General features: G+C 40.6%; 1 protein-coding gene across 1 annotated transcript; it reads right to left on the reverse strand.

Moving 5' to 3' along the window:
- Positions 1-1,032: 1,032 nt before the first annotated feature.
- On the reverse strand, positions 1,033-18,405 carry LOC134506703 (acyl-CoA (8-3)-desaturase-like). Its single transcript, XM_063317021.1, has 7 exons — positions 18,148-18,405; positions 9,468-9,578; positions 7,302-7,499; positions 6,523-6,624; positions 4,524-4,652; positions 3,029-3,089; positions 1,033-1,139 (listed from the first exon to the last, which is right to left on the reverse strand). Exons 1-7 carry the CDS (start codon positions 18,388-18,390, stop codon positions 1,033-1,035), a joined length of 951 nt encoding a protein of 316 aa, XP_063173091.1. The 5' UTR covers positions 18,391-18,405.
- Positions 18,406-18,759: the final 354 nt, after the last annotated feature.

An 18,759-nucleotide genomic window follows, 5' to 3' on the forward strand; every position in this document is an offset into this window, starting at 1 on the left:
AATATCATCCATCCACCTTGCCCTTGGTCGGCCCCTCTTCCTTTTGCCCTCCACTCTCCCTAGCATCAGCATCTTCTCCAGGGTGTCCTGTCTTCTCATTATGTGGCCAAAGTATTTCAGTTTTGCCTTGAATATCATTCCCTCAAGTGAGCAGTCTGGCTTTATTTCCTGGAGGATGGACTGGTTTGATCTTCTGGCAGTCCAAGGCTCTCTCAGAATTTTCCTCCAACACCACAGTTCAAAAGCATCGATCTTCCTTCTCTCAGCCTTCCTTATGGTCCAGCTCTCGCAGCCATATGTTACTACGGGGAACACCATTGCTTTAACTATGCGGACCTTTGTTGTCAGTGTGATGTCTCTGCTCTTAACTATTTTATCAAGATTTGTCATTGCTCTTCTCCCAAGGATTAAGCGTCTGCTGATTTCCTGACTGCAGTCAGCATCTGCAGTAATCTTTGCACCTAGAAATACAAAGTCTTTCGCTGCTTCTACATTTTCTCCCTCTATTTGCCAGTTATCAATCAAGCTGGTTGCCATAATCTTGGTTTTTTTGAGGTTTTGCTGCAAGCCAGCTTTTGCACTTTCTTCTTTCACCTTCATCATAAGGCTCCTCAGTTCCTCTCCGCTTTCAGCCATCAAAGTGGTATCATCTGCATATCTGAGATTGTTAATGTTTCTTCCAGAGATTTTAACTCCAGCCTTGGATTCCTCAAGCCCAGCTTGTCGCATGATGTGTTCTGCATACAAGTTGAATAGGTAGGGTGAGAGGATACAGCCCTGCCGTACTCCTTTCCCAATCTTAAACCAGTCCGTTGTTCCGTGGTCTGTTCTTACTGTTGCTACTTGGTCATTATACAGATTCTTCAGGAGGCAGACAAGATGACTTGATATCCCCATACCACTAAGAACTTGCCACAATTATGTTGCCAATTTTTTATGTGCTCCTAAAAATGGTCTATCCTTTTCATACCCTCTTAAGTAAGTTAAATTCTAAACCTAGAAACTTACCATACGGGGGAAAGGCTCAGCATTTTAATATTTGGTATGGATTATTTGTATACTCACCCTCCAGAGTTTGCGTTGGAGTATAAAGTAGAATGAGTAAGCTTGAAAAACTAGGGTTACAATTAGTGGCAATGCTGTAGAAGGAAACAAGATGATATAGCTATTAATTGTTCTTTCTAAACACAAAGGGATATAGAGACAGGAAGCATCAACCACACTCCCCAGACGGTTTGTATTTAACATTTTGGAAACATTGTAGTTGTGCTTGGGAAGCCCACTGTCCTAACAGTCAGGAATCACGCTGAGACGAGGAGTAGGTCTCTAGTGTTTATTACTGCTACATAAGACAGAAAATCCTAACAAACTGAAGAAGCGTGGGAAAACCCAGACAGATAGTCAAGGCAGGTCTGTTCTGTGTCTCTTTGAATGGCTGCTTAACTCCTCAGTACTACGCATGCATTTTCCCCCTTGGATAGAGGCCCCCTCCTGCTCGCCATCAGTACTCATGACACCCACCATCAAAAATAAATCAAACCCCAAAACTTCTACATGGCAGACACTGCCTGAATTGTGCCACTCAGACTTTGTGTTGGCTCTATTAGGACCAATTGCTTGACTAAAATACACCTGAATGAGTTAGAAGAAGCTCTCTTATTCCTGGCAGTAAGTGGGCAACAACCATCTTAATCTACTCATGTTCATTTAGAAGGAAGTCCAGCGAGGCCTACTTTCAAGAGTTTATTTATTCATTTATAAGACACATGGCTGCCCATCTTGTAAAGCACAACTCTGGGCGACCTACAATCATAATAAAAGCAAAAAGAAGAAAACACTCTTGGATGGGAGTGTGACTGCTTCTGAAGGCCATCTGCTGGGAGACTAGTGGGCTCTCTGTGCAGTTGGTTGGCCACTGTGAGAACAGACCGCTGGACTTGAGGGGCCAGCAGGCACCACTTACGTTCTTATGTATCAAGTGGTTTCAAGAAGAAAAGCAACTGCTGGTGAAGAGGGTGGGCTGTCTTTTCCATTACTTTCCTGTCCCTCTTCCCCTGGCAATTTTCTTCTGGTCTGATTTGATTATGGGTGGTCCTCAGCCCTGCCTATAGACCACGAAACAATTGAGCAATCGCAGGAGAAAAGTGCAGTCCCTCTCCCGCTTGCCATTTCTCTCTCTGCGCTGTTCAAGCACAGCCTGCTTTTGAAGATGTGGACTTAGAATCAGGACACCTCCATCCACCTTAAATATGTCTGTTAAACTCATGGGAATCTGTTCTGAGAAAGAAAAAGAGAAAATTCTCTGCAATGTTCTGATATGTTACTACTACAGTTGTTGCCATGCTCTTGATCTTCCCCTCCTTTTCCTTGTATTATTACTAATAGTACAGTTGTTTAACTATTAATCATCACTGTGCTAGGTATTATGTAGAATGCAAATACAGGTAGTCCTCACTTAACGACTACAATTGGGACTGGACTTCCAGTTGCTAAGTGAAGCAGTCATTAAGCAAATCTGACCTAATTTTACGACCTTTTTTGCGGAATTTGTTAAGTGAATCATAGCGAGCATTAAGCGAATCATGTGGTCGTTAAGTGAATCACACAGTTCCCCATTGATTTTGCTTGCCAGAAGCTAGCTGGGAAGGTCAAAAATGGCGATCACATGACCACAGGACGCTGCAATGGTCATAAATGCAAACTGGTTGCCAAGCACCCAAATTGTGATCATGTGACCACGGGGACACTGCAATGGTTGTAAGTGTGAGAACTGGTTATATAAGTCAGTTTTTAGCACCATCGTAAGTCTGAACCATCACTAAATGAATGGTTGTTAAGCGAGGACTACCTGTATAATTTGTTAAGCCTCCAAAGAGGTCATGGCAGAAAAGTTAAAGTCCAAAGGTGAACCAGAGCTTTCTCATGAAGGGTTGTTGGTTTCTTTTGCACAAGATAAAGTTAATTCACAGCTTAATAGGAGGTATTTGTTGTTGTTCAAAGAGATATTGGGAAAAAATTAGATACTCACTGAAGAAAAAATACTTGTGCTGGTAGTTATAAGGCATGTATTTCTTCTTCTGCAAACCCAGCTGTAAAAGAAACAAAATCATGAAAAACAAATATCCTTCACTAGATAATTATATTTTGTCAGGACTCCATTTCTATAAACACCCTTTCCTGCTATTCCGTGAAATAAGTTCTTGGGCAAGAAAAAGGCAAGAAAAGTGAGATGCATCAGGCTGTCGCTATAATAGTTGCAGTTGCAGCAGTTATAGTAGATTGCGGCCTTCGTTTTTAAAGGTGCCAGATACAAGAACACATGGCGGGTGAGGTAGCTTTTGAGCTAAGCCCAGCAATACAACTACGGAAAGAGCGTCCTTAAACTTAGATCTGCTAGCCAGGAGAGGAAGAGGTGCCTTTTGCTAGCAGACACACAAGATAAACTTTCACTAATGTTTCCATTGGTAGGAGGCCCCAAAGGAAAGCTTTACAGCTGGCCCTGGATCCGCTGGGTTCCAAGGCCTCCATTGTCCCAATATGAGCTCTTCAGCTAAGTTATCCTATCGCTGGCACAACTGACATGCTCGTTGGTTTCAGGAAGGGGGAATGATCAACAACACAAAAGGGTGTCCAAAATCTCAGCTGAAGAGGCAGCTCCTTCATCCCGAGATTTTTACCGACTGCCACATTCTCATCCACCGGAGATGAAACTTTTTCTGTTTCCACTTGTGAGGCATAGTTAATTCTACATTTTCTTTGTTTTAAAAAAGAGCCGAGGCAGAATATGCTTATCAAATCTGAAACACTCCAGTGAGATAATTCCCCTGATAGTCAGTCCAATTCATAATGTTAACCAGAGGAGGAGCAAAGGGGAGTGAAAAGGTAGGTGCTTAGCCGCCATGGCACCCTCCATCTTCGGCCCTACCTGAGCTGCCAGGGTTTTGGGCAGGGGAGACAATCTGGGTTGTTGATATTTTTCAAGTGTTCATTCAGACTCTGAGCTGCAGTTCCTGGATTGGATGTAAAGGAAGAACAGAACTGGTTGCCATCAGCACACTAAGATACCTCCCTGTGAACTGCCGTCTCTGTCGCTATTCTGAGATAGCAGCCACCACCTAGCCCTTTAGCCTCTAATAGCAGCCATCAGAGAGATGCAAAACAGGCATTTGGGAATGTGAGTGAATCTTAAAGCAAGCCTGCATGGGACTGCATGTGAAGACAGCCAGAAACAACTTTCAGAATAGCCCATGAGACTCATAAAGGTGGTGCCCATGTTTGATTCTCGTGGAGATACACTTCTGTTATGGGCACCTTGGCTGAACATTTTGCCCAGCCCTACTAACGTACTGTCTCGACTAGATCTGTTTTATCAGACACTGCCTAAAAAAAAATCCAGATTAATTGTGTCCAACTCTAAACACTCACCATCAGTCCTTAAAGCAGTTTCTGTTCTGAACTCTGATCTGAAGGGAGAGTGGCCTGGGTTCAGTAAAATCTGTGTCACCTAAGCAGGTGCTTCTTACCTCCAAAGAGAGAGGTTCCCCTAACGAAAAAGCGGTGGGATGAAATGAAATATCTGGGTCCTTCTGGAAACAGTTGGGTTTCACATGATGCTGGGAATGGTGCAAAGACCACCAATTAGCTGAAAGGCCCTGCAGAGGAAGGATGAAAAAAAGCAGTCAGGCTCTTTTAAAAAGTTCTTTGACTATTTACTGTGGCGCTATCCTGCTTTGAAGAGGTGATAGAGAGGAGATCCCTCTGAACCTTTGAATCAGATTTTCAGATTTTCAGATCAGTTTGAGGGGTTGAATCAACTGACTCTGAATTATCTTGGAGAGGTTCAAAGGCCATTAAAGATTCAGTGCACTTTCTAGCTTTGAAGCACCTCGAGCACTATTGCAACTTTCATTCCATATATGGACAAAGCTGGGGAGACACTGAGTGTTGTAATGGTTCTCTGATATTCACACGAATAGCTGGCAAATGAGTTCTGCCACCTTTTCAAACCCTGACTGTTAGAGCATTGGGATGGGCATGGCTCTGCTGATTGTGTCTCACCCTTCTCCTGTTTAGAGAGATTCACTTGGAGGGAGGAAGAAAGAGCAAAATAGAGGCCTAGGTTTATTCTGCGCTCGCTCGCTCGCTCTCTCTCTTTAATAAGCCTTGCTCTTTCTTGCCTCCACACCATTTTATCCTTATCCTTCCTTCACACCGAATCTATTTGACTCACCTTTTGTATAGTCCCAGTTAGCGTCTGTGTCCAGGCTTTCTTCCTTTCCCCTTCCTTCCCCCATTCTCTCTCAAAATAAAAGAAAAGTCTGTCTTCCGTTCTTTCTTTCTTTCTTTCTTTCTTTCTTTCTTTCTTTCTTTCTTTCTTTCTTTCTTCTGCTTGTTTATCTCTATCTTGTGCTTAACGTATCTTGACTGGATCTGAGAGAGTGTGCTTGCTGTTGGAATACTAGGTGCTTACTGTGTGTATATACAGACTGATTTTTATACCATAGTGTATAATATATGCAGTAGTAGTAACAAACATTTTTCAGCCTTTTTAAAAAAAACTTGTCACAGTAGCACAGAACCTGCTTTTTCTAGAGAGGTCCATACCAACTCGTCTGTCAATCCTATTATTTCTGCCTTAAAAGCAGTAGAAGGGGAATGTTTCAAAATTTATAACAGTGACCTCTTTCAACCTATTCGCCTGAAACTTTGCAGTGTAGACATCCTCAAAAGTGTCTACTAGCTCTGTCATTTTCATTCCATTCTGCCCCCTCCCAATGAAACAGCTATAGGCATTTTGATGCTTTCCCATTCAAGTCTAAAGCACAACTTCTTATCAATTCTTGATATGCCTTCTCTGCAGTGGCGCCCACCCTTTGGAACATCTTGCCCCCGGAATTGAGATGGGTTTCCTCGTTCCCGGCCTTCCAGAAGAATCTGAAGACCTGGTTCTGCCGCCTTGCTTGGGATGGGAAAGGTAACAGCTCCACCTGGGGATGGTTGGCACCATAGCACCCCCTACTGATTAGGATTCCAGCTCCTCTTGGGTTTTATATCTATTTATTCTGTTTATATTCTTAGATTGTAATTTTAGGTTTATACATTTTTATTATATTTTATTGTAAACCTATTATAAACCTAAACTTATTATATAAATTAAATACATATAAATAAATAAATTGATTTGACTTGGATCTTGATCTCAGTATACAAATCAAGTCTTGCCCCCTTCAGATCTTAAATTTGGATTGGCTCTTGGTTAATTTGCACATTCCATTGAAATCCCATTCCTGGTATGCAGTTAATAATGAGATAGATGAACAATAGCTTGATTTAATATAAGAGAGCTTTCTAGGTTCTTGGAGTGGGCATGGGAAAATGAGAATCCCACTTGCCACCTCTGTTAGAAATAACACAACACATTTGATATTTACTGATGAAACTTTTTCAAGTATATTTACAATATCCCATATTCCCTTCCCTTTGATTCTATGGAACCCTCTCAGAATAATATACCTTACTTACCTTTAGATGGCACATCACAAATTCGTGAAGAAGATGGTTCCATTTTGGACTGCTGAAGACCGAAAGATGTCCCAAATCATGTTGCAGCCAACCTGCTTGAGACTAAAAAGAGAGGGTGATCCACAATAGAACGGCCACCTTTTGTGTCACTCCAGAGCTACTAGACTGGAGCTTCCCCAGCATATCCAGTGCTACTGTATTTGTAATAGCTATGCAAGAATTGCTAGGATAGATAAAAATAAAAGTACATTCACTCTAGGATTTTTTATTCTGTCAAGAGGCAGCCACCCAGAGAAACTTTCCAAAGAGGACTGTCATACGTTCTTCCTTACCAGGAACTGCACAAGAAAACAGTTCTACAACATAGCCATTGATACAACTATCTTCCACAAATTTATCTGATATTTTGTGATAGACGGTAGGAAGACATGGTTGCCTTTTAATGCTCTATTCCAGTTCCATTACTTACTGTCCTTCAGAATGGGAGTTTTGAGATCTAAGATGAACATGGCATCCAGTATCCTTCTTTTCTATGGAACCATTTGTTGGGCAAAGTAGAGGCGGCTTTTTCTCTAACTGAATTGTGTTTAGTTTTCCTCAACCCTTGTTCCTCCAAAAAATTCAGAGCAATCCTCTGAAGGTCCCATGACAGCTGAATATGTGTTATTTTTCTTATAGAGAAATTATTTTCTTTTAATTTGGTCGATAGGCTTTTTCCCATTGGATCCCTATCTAATGGGAAATGTAATTTTGCCTAAAAAGAAACTCAAGAAAATTACCTGAGCAAAGGTCAGCAACACTGTGGCAAGAAGAAAAGGCATTACAGATGTCCCAAAATACCACAAAACAAACCAGCCAGCAGCATCCAGCAGTAAAATATGCAGAAGGGTCAGGAAAAAGAAGACTTGGTCTGGCTTGAAGAGTCCCATCTTTTTAACAGTGGACAGCAACTCCCGAAAATCTTCTACTAACAATTTCTGTGGAAGAAACCAACTTTGCAGGAGTTTTGACTCTAAGGATACAACATAGCTAACCTGTGGCATCAACAGTTAACATCAAGAACACCTGGTGGAATTGCCCTCCAAACTACCTTTTTCCTCCCAACATTTTACAGGGGAAGGAAGCTGGAAACCATGTGACCCCAAAATTTGATAAATACTCTTAACAGTATTAAGCATGGAAGAAAGCAAATGAAAAATTGTTTGTTGTTGTTTATTCGTTTAGTCGCTTCCGACTCTTCGTGACTTCATGGACCAGCCCACGCCAGAGCTTCCTGTCGGTCGTCAACACCCCCAGCTCCCCCAGGGACGAGTCCGTCACCTCTAGAATATCATCCATCCACCTTGCCCTTGGTCGGCCCCTCTCCCTTTTGCCCTCCACTCTCCCTAGCATCAGCATCTTCTCCAGGGTGTCCTGTCTTCTCATTATGTGGCCAGAGTATTTCAGTTTTGCCTTTAATATCATTCCCTCAAGTGAGCAGTCTGGCTTTATTTCCTGGAGGATGGACTGGTTTGATCTTCTTGCAGTCCAAGGCACTCTCAGAACTTTCCTCCAACACCACAGTTCCAAAGCATCGATCTTCCTTCTCTCAGCCTTCCTTATGGTCCAGCTCTCGCAGCCATATGTTACTACGGGGAACACCATTGCTTTAACTATGCAGACCTTTGTTGTCAGTGTGATGTCTCTGCTCTTAGAAAAATTGTTGCATACATAAATTATAATATTTTTCTTAGTGACTCCTAGACAGCTTACAACCCATGTTTGGGACACACGGAATCATCATTCAGTGTCTTTCTGGATTCAGTAATCTTGGCAAATAGCACTAATGGAGAAACTGACCAAGAGAGAGAGAGAGAGAAAGAGAGAAAATAGCTGGTATAACTGAACATGATTTTCTGACAGTTTGGTATAGCTTTATTGAGTGTGCACAAGGTGGCACCAATTTATATACTCCTCCAATGCACATACTAATCTATGGTCAGATAGCTATTAGTTTAAACAGAACCACTGAGCGTTGTGTTATTCAGTACTATTTTTATTCATATATTTAATGTATTTAATGTATTTGTACATTAAATTCATTTATATAATGCATTTGTAATGTATTCCAAATGCATTGAGTAGTACGCACTTAAATGTAGTATTTTATTACTGTTATGAAATATTTAATAAATATTTAATAAATATTAATTATGAATTGGTGTTAATATTAAATGTTATTTAATATTAAATATTATTTCTTCTTATTAAATGTTTATGGATCTATTATTGGTAGATAGTGCCATCTATCTATCTACCCATCTTATTCATTTAATTTAATCAATTTATATAGCAGTCCACTCAATGACTTACGTCATCGTACATCATTAAATACCCCTTGCCCAGAAGTCCCACCGCAGGTCATCCACAAGCACGATCAATGCCTTCTCAGTGCTGTCCCCAGGCCTGAAACCTGACTGAAAAGGATCCAGGTAATCCATTTCCTCCAGCGCCCTCTGAAGCTGCACCGCAACCACCTTCCTAACAACCTTGAGAAGACAGGCTGGGATGGATTAGGTGGAGGCTGAGGGGCAGCATGGAAGAACTGAAGAATGGGCTGGGATACATTTAGGGAGGATCAAGTGGGGCTTCATGGCAATCAGGTGAAGAGTGGATGGGAATGGAGTGGCAGATACCAAGATCACTTCATAATTAAAAGTCTGGTGAAAGAGATGGGCCTTTACTGTTTTTCTGAATGTTGAGAGATTGGGGGGAAGGGGGATGCAGAAAGAGTGAGGAGCACCTTCGCAAAAGCTTCTCTTGCTGACCTTACAGTGGATCAGTTTTAATGGCAAAGGCAATCACTGAGTCAAGCCCTATCATGTTTAAGGCTTTGAAGGTTAATACCATAAGCCACCACTGTATCTCAGTTTGATTTTTATTTGGAGATTTGATAAGAAACTTACATTTTTGCTAGGTTCAAAGCTGGGCTGATCAGGTGCCAATTCCCCAATCAAAAGTGGTGCCATATGCTTCCTTACTAGAGTCTTGTCAACATGAAATGCTGTGAAAGGATCCTAAAGCCAAAACATAAAGAAATAAGAAAGAAAAGATAATGAAATATTATAATAGGGAATCACCTTAAAGGCAATCTGAAAGAAAAATGTTTAAGATGGTTAATTAATCTGATTCTTGCCTTTCTTCTGTCCAATTCAAGGCAGCACAGACATAATTCCTAGGAGGTATTTGACCCAGGGTGAAATTATTTTCCTTCAAGGAAACAATTAAAACTAAGGCCACTTGAATGCAGCTGCTTTGCCCTCCCATCCTGGATCTGGCTGTCATGGTTCCTGTTCCAATGTTCCTGGAAAACATCGTAACGGGTTCCCATGCCATGGGGCTGACACGAGTTGCTGTACAGGAGGGGGCTGCTCCTGTTCCTTGTACCAGGCTGCGATGCGAGGAGTGAAGAATGAGGAATGCATGTTTGGGTTATCTCGCCTTGTCAAGGATGTTTCCCGCAGACCGGCAGGAACCGTTAGGGGCACCTGCAGGGCATGGAATTGTGTTGACTTTGGGGAAAGGGACTGGGAGCCATTTGGGGTTTTATTGGGAGACATCCCATGCTTTTACTATTATCAGCTTTGCTTGTGATCCTGCATACTATTCATTATTAAATCAGATATCCATGAAAGCCTTGTGTGAGTCTGGTAGAGATTTTGAATAGGCAATCATTACACTGGCAAGTAATCACACCATTTGTCAGTCCCACTAGATGGATCAGACCAAGAAATCAACTCCACAGGAAGGCTAGAACTACTTTGATTGAGATTGGCTATAATAACAGAATCTTGCAATCTGATTGTGCTATCCCTCCTTCCCCACCTTATGCTCCAGTGAATTCGGGAGGTGTCTGCCTGAGCTGCTTCCAAATGTTATCTCATCACTCTGGACTGAAAAAAATGCTTCAGCCCTTTTTGCTTAGGTAATAGCACTTGCATATTTCTATCACAATCACTGTCTTCATAGTGATTTCCCTGAGCTGAGAAGGAGGGAGAAAAGAAGCTTGTGGGCTTCTCAGTGTTTCAGGAGATTGCTGCTGCTGGTTGGCCATGGGTAGATTTTTTTTGGTAAGGCTATCATTTAACATCCTTTCAATGGTTGCAGGGGAGAAGAACTGTGACTCCTTTTTTGCTGGTATGTCAGTTGTTGTTTGGGTAACCATTTAGGGGGGTATTGAGTTCTCATAAGCAGAGGTGCTCAGAAGCATTTTTTAAAAAAAAATTGGGAGAGATGTTTTTCTCTCCGTTTTCCATGCTGATTTTGAAAAGGATTTTGTGACAGTAGAAATCACAGCCTGTGAGCAATGATCTCAGCTTGTTCCTGTGGAGAAGAGTAACAATGGATACCATACAGCTTTCATCCTCATTTCATCTTGCCCATATTTTTCTCTGCCTTTTCCTCTCTATTCTTTAATATGTTGGGCTTTTCTGCAACAGTTTTTCCTGCCTTTGTTTTGTCAGAAACAAGTCCTTGAGAGTGCCTTGACCAGAGTACCTTTTAAAAAAATGAATAAAAATGAACAATTAAGTCAAGAAATCCTTTGAGTTCTTTAACTTCATTACAGTATTTCAAATACTGTATTCATTTGCTCTAAGATGGAAAAAATGGTCTGTGCTGATGAGAGATACCACTTAATTCAGGGTTCCCCAAAGTGGTCAATATTGACCCCCAAGGGGGCTATCCAAGGGGTTGCTGCTGTTGTTGTTATAAGTAGTACTGTTAACATTTATTAAATTATTTTCATATAATACATGTTTGGGGCTTGATGAACAATCTGAAACTTCATGAAGGGGTTGATGAGCTGAAGAGTTTGGGGACCCCGACTTAACTACAAATCCAGAAAAAAGCCTGGTAATGAGATTACACTTCTGTGTCATCCCCTGAGGTTTAACTGTGGAGTACCTGTATGTATCATTTCATGTGTCATTGTCTGAGCAGCTAGTTTTGTCATGGTCCTCAGCTTCTGACAAAGGGATTAAACTGTTCTAAAACGGTGGATTTAGTAGATGTACTGTACGCATGGAATCTAGGCCACTTACTGTCTCTTTGGATGCTGGTTCCTTGATTCATAGGCTGGCAAAGGCTATCTTAAAATCACAGAAGCCACAGCTGACCCCTTTGTTAAATGCTTCTGTATTTAACTTACATGTATCATTCCTTGCCCAGTTCTCCTATATTGTGATGACTTACAATGTACGTTATAAGCAGTACATCGTGATACAATAGCAAATGTCTACTGGAATGAATGGTTGTAAATCACAGCATCACAACTTGCTGATCTTCTTTTCCAGAACTTCTTTTCGACTTCTACGCTTAGGCGACATTCCTACATTCATTCACTTGTTGAGAAAGCCCCACTTGGATGCAACGGGACTTGCTTCTGGGATGATACTGAGAGGTTTGCACTATTATTTAAGGAATCACATTTGGCTCTGAAGGGTTATAATTAATTCTAAACTATAATTATTCAGAAAATGATTTTGGCTTCAAGCAAAGTCTGGAGCAGCAGATGACAGAAAAATTGCAGTGTCTTGCAGAAAACATCAAAGCAAAATTTATAAATCACATATTTTAATTGTTTAATATTTTCTTTCAGGAAAGTGGTATTTATAGATAGCTTTTATCAGCAACAAATAAGCCAGTTTTACTGCTCCACCCTGCAGATAGAATTCCTGCTTTTCTGCTCTCATTTCAATTTATTTATAGGTGGAATGTGCAAGATTTCCTTAGTTCTGCATAAACTGTTTGGTTATTTAATTTTAGAGTTGGGAAAAATCTATTCTTTGCTTCTTTTTAAAGACATTTTAGTACGTATAATCTTTTGCATTTTATACATGCATCATTGCATACACATCCACTTTCCATGAAGAAGCTTATTGATATAAAAAAAGTTAACCCACAGAATATAAAACTTACAGAAATGTTATATATGGACCAAATAAAGATTTTAAAAATCATTTTGTTAGGAGTGCCACATTGAGGGCTTGAATAAGTATAAAGCAAGATTGTCTCCTAATGTACCATTGTGGCTGTCAGCTCAAGAAGCATTTGTTAGGAGAGAAAATGCAGGGAAAACAAGCTGGTTAAATTATAAAGATTTGTTAAACTTTGAAGAGGGTGAACCTAAACTTAAAAGAAGGGAACAGTTAGAATTGGAAGGTTTTATATGTCATTGGTTTACATATGCGCAATTGTCAGAACGGTTTAAAGTGGAAAAAAAGAATTTTAAATTTGTTAATGAAACAACTCAGTTTGAAATGGAACTCTGTACAAATAATGAACATGTTATTACAAAGATGTATAAGATATTGTTACAAATGAATTTAGAAGATGAACAAGTTAAGGAATGTATGATTAAATGGGCTAAGAATTTTGGATATAATATTATGTTGGAGCAACAGGAGAACATGTGGAGCAAAGGTTTGAAATTTACTTTGAATTATAACTTAAAAGAGAACTTGTATAAAATGATGTATCGCTGGTATTTAACTCCTGATAAGTTGTCAAAAATTATAACAGAGTAATGAATGTTTGTTGGAAATGTTCTCTTGGTGAAGGAACATTTTATCGTCTTTGATGGACTTCTGAGAAGGCTAAAAAATTCTGGGATCAAATATGTGTCAATATGAAAAAACCAGAACTGTTTCTCTTGGGACTGATGGAGAAACAGTTCGAGAAACAACATGGGACTTTGCTTTTATATATATATATATATATAATTACAGCAGCAAGACTTTTATATGCAGAAAGATGGAAAGATGCACAAACCCCTACAGTGGAGGAATGAATGGTTAAATTAATGGAACTGGCCCAAATGGCCAAGTTAACAGTGTTGATAAAGAAAAGGCCATGTCTGGATTTGTCTCTACTTGGCAACCACTTTTAGACTATTTGCTTGTGTCTGAAAAAAATGAAGCTTTGATTTTGGGCTCTGATGATTAAATGGTCTGATTTTATAGAAATAATGTTACTAAGCTTTAACCAATGATAAGAGATTATTTGTAAATGCGTTTATATCTGTATTGGAGAAAGTCGGAAGTCACTTTCTTTTTCTTCTTTCTAACTTTGCACTTTTATAATTTTTTCTTTAGTTCTGTACTCTGTCTTTTCTAAATTCTGTCTTTTGTATTTTAACTATACTTTGAAAAATAATAAAGTTCTTTGAAAAAAATGTTATATGTGGACCAATTAAACAAAGACACCAAAATGCCAGCTATTCATTCAAATTCATTGTAAGAAAATTCATTTGGAAGTAAAAGGTAACAGGGACTTCCAGTGGAGGCATGGTGAGCTAAACACGACTCTGTGGAGAACGGAGACGACAACTGCAGCGAAGACCGAAGAACTAGTGAGTAGATAAGGATAAGGAGAGGATGGGGATTTGTTTTTTTACATATGATAACAGCAGTAAGATTTTTTACGCACAATGGTGGAAGGTATTATTACTTCCTATAGGAGAATAATGGAAGATAAATTTAATGGATTTGGCAGAGATGGCAAAACTAACCATATGGATTAGGAAAAATACCTGTCTTAATGTTGGTTTTTGTAAAATAAGAGCCTGGATGGGGTGAGGCTGCCTCTGGACATTGGTATATCCTTGAAATGCTAGGGTGTGGCTTAATTATCACAGGCAACTGGAATGCCAGTTTGTTACTAACGCTTGTTAGTAACATTGTGGGTTAGTGAATGAATGTATGAGGGAAATGGGTTAAGAAGTATTTCTGCCTGGCTGCAGCTACCTTTTCCCAACTTCGCTTCCACAAATGAATATAATTATTAATGTTGTAATATCTGTACATTGAATAAGCATTCCTGCCACCTGTTCATCCACATCATTAATAAAAATGATAACTTTTTAGGATGGTTTTGAAGCCGGTTCTGGATCCATCAAATAGATACACTTGTGTCATAGGATTCTTTGCCAAGTGTTTGCCTATAGCACTTCCAAAATCTACTAAGGAAATTGTTTAAATAATAAAAAAAGAGATTAGTTTAAGAACAGTTGCACTTGATGATTCCATGCTGGTTTCTTGTCATTATTGCATTGGCTTCAAGGTCTTACCTAATGATCATTTTGCAACCTATTCTAAACTCTTTCTAGGTGTTGCTGTCAGACTGACTGATCTGTAGTTCCATGGGTCCTCCCCACCCCCCACTGCCATGAAGTTCATGACAACATTAGCCTTCTTCCAGTCATCTGGTATTTCATCCATTCTCCAGGATTTCTCAAAGTCAAGAGACATTGAGTCATGTCATGGTTTGGCACAAAGGTACCCGCAGAACTGTTTACTCCAATCAGAATTGGCCTGACCTATTAGGTCATCTCTGGAGAAGCTACTCCTGGTTCCCCACTAGAAGCAGCAATGCCAGTTCTGTGGAAGAGTTTCCTGGTAGAGATCAGAGTGGTCACTGATGGCATTCAGGAGGATGTGGAAAACTGAATTGTTCCAGAGAGTATTCTTATCTGTCTTGACCAAATTTTATCCCTGATTTTTTTTAAAGTTTGGGGTTTGTTTGTTTGTTTTTGTGATCATGTTGGTTTCTGTTTTAGTTGTTTTACTTTAATATTTACTGTGAATGTTTTAAAGTTGTTTATACATGTAAACTTTCAAGAGTTTCTTTGGATAGTAGCATGATATAACTAGAATCAATCAATCAGTTTGGCCCTAGAGATTCAATTTCAATGTGTTCCTTTCAATGAAACTAGAACCTTGTTTCTTTAACCTGCTCTTCTGAATTGCCCAGTGGAATAAATATCATCTTCTCTGAGAAATCTGAGCCAAAACATGAGTTGAGAAAATGTCTTTCCTTTATCTTCTTTTATATCTGTAACCTCTTTACCACCTTTATTGAGCAACTAATATACTGTTTCTTTCATTTTCCATTTATTTTGAACAATTTGAAGAAGTCCTTTTTGATGTTCTTAGCATCCCTTCATTATCTCAGCTTATTTCTCTCTCTTGGTCACCAGTCTATTTTCTCACTCTAGTTGTATGCCCTTTTGATTTTCAAAAAAGTACACATCAGCCAATCAATTTGTAGAAAGGTGGTTAAGTTAAATGCTTAACTTAAAAAATCAAAATACCACAGATGTATGCACATTAAACATATTTTAATATATGTTTATATATCCATTTCAGTTTCTGTCCTAGATCCCTGTTATACAGCTAATAAAAGCCATTTTTCTGTTGAAATGATACTATAAAAATGCTATAAATCACTATCATTCATCCATTGTTCATGTATTATATTTTATGATTGTTCACCACCCAGTGTCATGAGCACTGATGGTGAGCAGGAGGGGGCCCCTATCCAGGGGGGAAAATGCATGCGTAGTAGTGAGGAGTTGAGCAGCCATTCAAAGAGACACAGAACAGACCCACCTTGACTTCTGGGGTTTATCTGTCTGGGTTTTCCCACGCTTCTTCAGTTTGTTAGGATTTTCTGTCTAATGTAGCAGTAATAAAACACTAGAGACCTATTCCTCATCTCAGCGTGGTTCCTGACTGTTAGGACACCCAGAGTCACTTGTCTGAGATGGACAGCCATAGAAAATGAATAAATAAATAAATAAATTACAAAGCCTATACTTGAAACTATTATTTTAGAAATAATGTGCATGCTTTGGTCATATTCACTGGTCATTCCCTTCTGTTTAGATATTCTTACAGTGATCATCCAATGCAGATTAGAGCCCTACTGTAAGGATTGCCTATTCTAATGGATATCAGACTCATAAGCAGGGTTTCAAAGATATCTGATTTATTGAAGAATAGCATGCAGGATCACAAAGAAAGCTGAGAATGATGAAAGCATGGCAAATTCAAACTAAAAACCCTCGGTGCAAATGAGATCCCTGCCCCCGTAGAATCTTCCCAAGTTCACAATCCCAGGTGCTCCTAACGGTTTCTGATGGTCTGTGGGAAAAGGCCTTGAACAGAGAAAATAACCCAAACACATTCCATTGTCCTGAAATCACATACAGAGCTTGGTACAAGGTTTCACAGCAGCTCCCTCCCAAACAGAAACGCGCATCAGCGCCATGGCATGGGAAATGTTACGATGTATAAACTACATTGAAACAGTGAACATGACACCTACATGGAAAAAGAGATGCCAGATGTCCAAGCTGGCTTTAGAAAAGGCTGAGAAACAAGAGACATTATTGCTGTTGCACAGTGGATAATTGAGAAAGCCAAAGAATATAAAAAAGAAGTCAATATATGGTTCATATATTACAGAAAGCCTTTTGATTTGTGTCAGTCATGTCATGCTGTGGAATGTGCTTAGAAAAATGGGGATCCCAGAACATCTCATTGTCCTCATAAGAAACTTATGTACATGTCAAGAAGCCACAGTACGAACAGAACATTGTGAAACAGACTGGCTCCAGGTTGGCAAAGGAGTGCTACAAGGCTGTATACTCTCCCCTTATTTATTCAACCTATATGCTGAATATATATTAAGGGAAGCTGGATTGGAAGAAGATGAGTATAGTTGTAAAGCTGGAGGAAGAAACATCAATAATCTGTGCTGTGCTGATGACACTACTCTGATAGCTGAAAATGCAGAGGATCTTCAAGCTCTAGTAAGAAACACCAAGGAGTAAAGTGAAAAAAATGGGACTAAAATTAAATATAAAGAAGATCAAACTAATGACAACAGGTTGAACAACCAGCCTTAGGCAATGACATTGACAATTTATTTATTTATTTATTTATCTAATTTATCCCCGCCCATCTCCTCCCATTGGAGGCCAATGAAGACATTGAAGTGGTAGATAGTTTCTGGCTTTTAGGATCAACCATAAACAGTAAATGAACAAGCAGTCAAGAAATACACCACTGACTAGCACTTGGTAGGGCAGCCATGAAGGCCTTGGAAAAAATATTCAAATGCCATGATGTGTCTCCACCTACAAAGCTCAGAATCATGCAAGCCATGTGAAAGTTGGATTTTGAAGAAGTGGGATAGGAAGAGCAGTGATGCTTTTGAACTTTGGTGTTGGAGAAGACTCCTGAGAATACCACGGACAGTCAAGGAAACAAACCAATGGATCATCAAACAAATCAACCCAGAGTTCTCACTTGAGGCACAAATGACCAAGCTAAAGTTATCCTACTTTGGACACATTATGCAAAGACCCAGCTCTTGGAGAAGGTTCTAATGCTGGGAAAAGTGGAAGGAAAGAGAAGAGGATGACCAGCAGCAAGCTGGATAGATTTAGTTACAGTGGTGACGGGTGCACCACTGGAAGATCTGAAAGACCAGGTTGGGGACAGATTGTCATGGAGACAACCTATGATTAAATTAGATTAGATTAGATTAGGGTATGATCAGAAAGAAGGAACTGAAGACAGAGTCTGGTTTCCAGAACGGAAGGAAGAAATCCCTGTCTGGTATCATAGATCGACTTACCCTTACACATATTTTAGCACAAGGTAAATGAAAGAAGCTAAGAAAGAAGGGGTAGCAACGGCAAGAAAAAGGAATCCAGCGTTGACTTGAGTGAAGGCTTCGCAGCTGCAAGGCAGCTGGGACCACCCGAGCCTTCGCCTCGCCACCTGCCGCGCGCCTTACCGTGGCGTCCTGCCCTGCGTAGCAGCAGATGACCCGGGAGCCCCCTGGGTGCCTCCTGTAGAACTGGCTGATGTCATAGACTTTCCTGTCAATCACCAGCCAGCGCTCCCGTGGCGGGTCTCTCTGGCCAGTGCACAGCCCAATCTCCTCCCAGGTGAACCGCCACGGCGGGCAGGAAAGGCCGGCAGCGGGACCGGCCTCCCTCCTCCGCCCGCTCCCGGTTCCTTCTTGCTGGGAGCCCATCGCGCCCCCGACTGAGCCTTCGTGGAACCTGGCACTGTCCTTTTCAGCACCACCGGGAGGGCGGACCGGGTGGGTCCGCACGAGGGAGGCCCCCTTTCTCCGCCTCCGATTGGCCGACGGGGCTTCACCGGCGCTGCTCTCGTGGCAGGGACTGCAGCACCGATCAAGCCAACGCGGCCGAGCCTCAGCTGTTCGGCTTCCCGAGTACGGAGGAGGAGCCGGTGGCTGGACGGCGCGGCAGCCCTTTTGCAGCAAGTGACACAACTCCTTTGGTTGGCTCCGTAAAGATCCTGTTTCCTCGAGAGCAAACCGATGAGGATTAAGGATCCTTAGGTTGATTTCAAGCAGGGCAGGTAAATTGGGAAACGA

This window comes from Candoia aspera, chromosome 1 (assembly GCF_035149785.1).
Source record: "Candoia aspera isolate rCanAsp1 chromosome 1, rCanAsp1.hap2, whole genome shotgun sequence".
NCBI lineage: Eukaryota > Metazoa > Chordata > Lepidosauria > Squamata > Boidae > Candoia > Candoia aspera.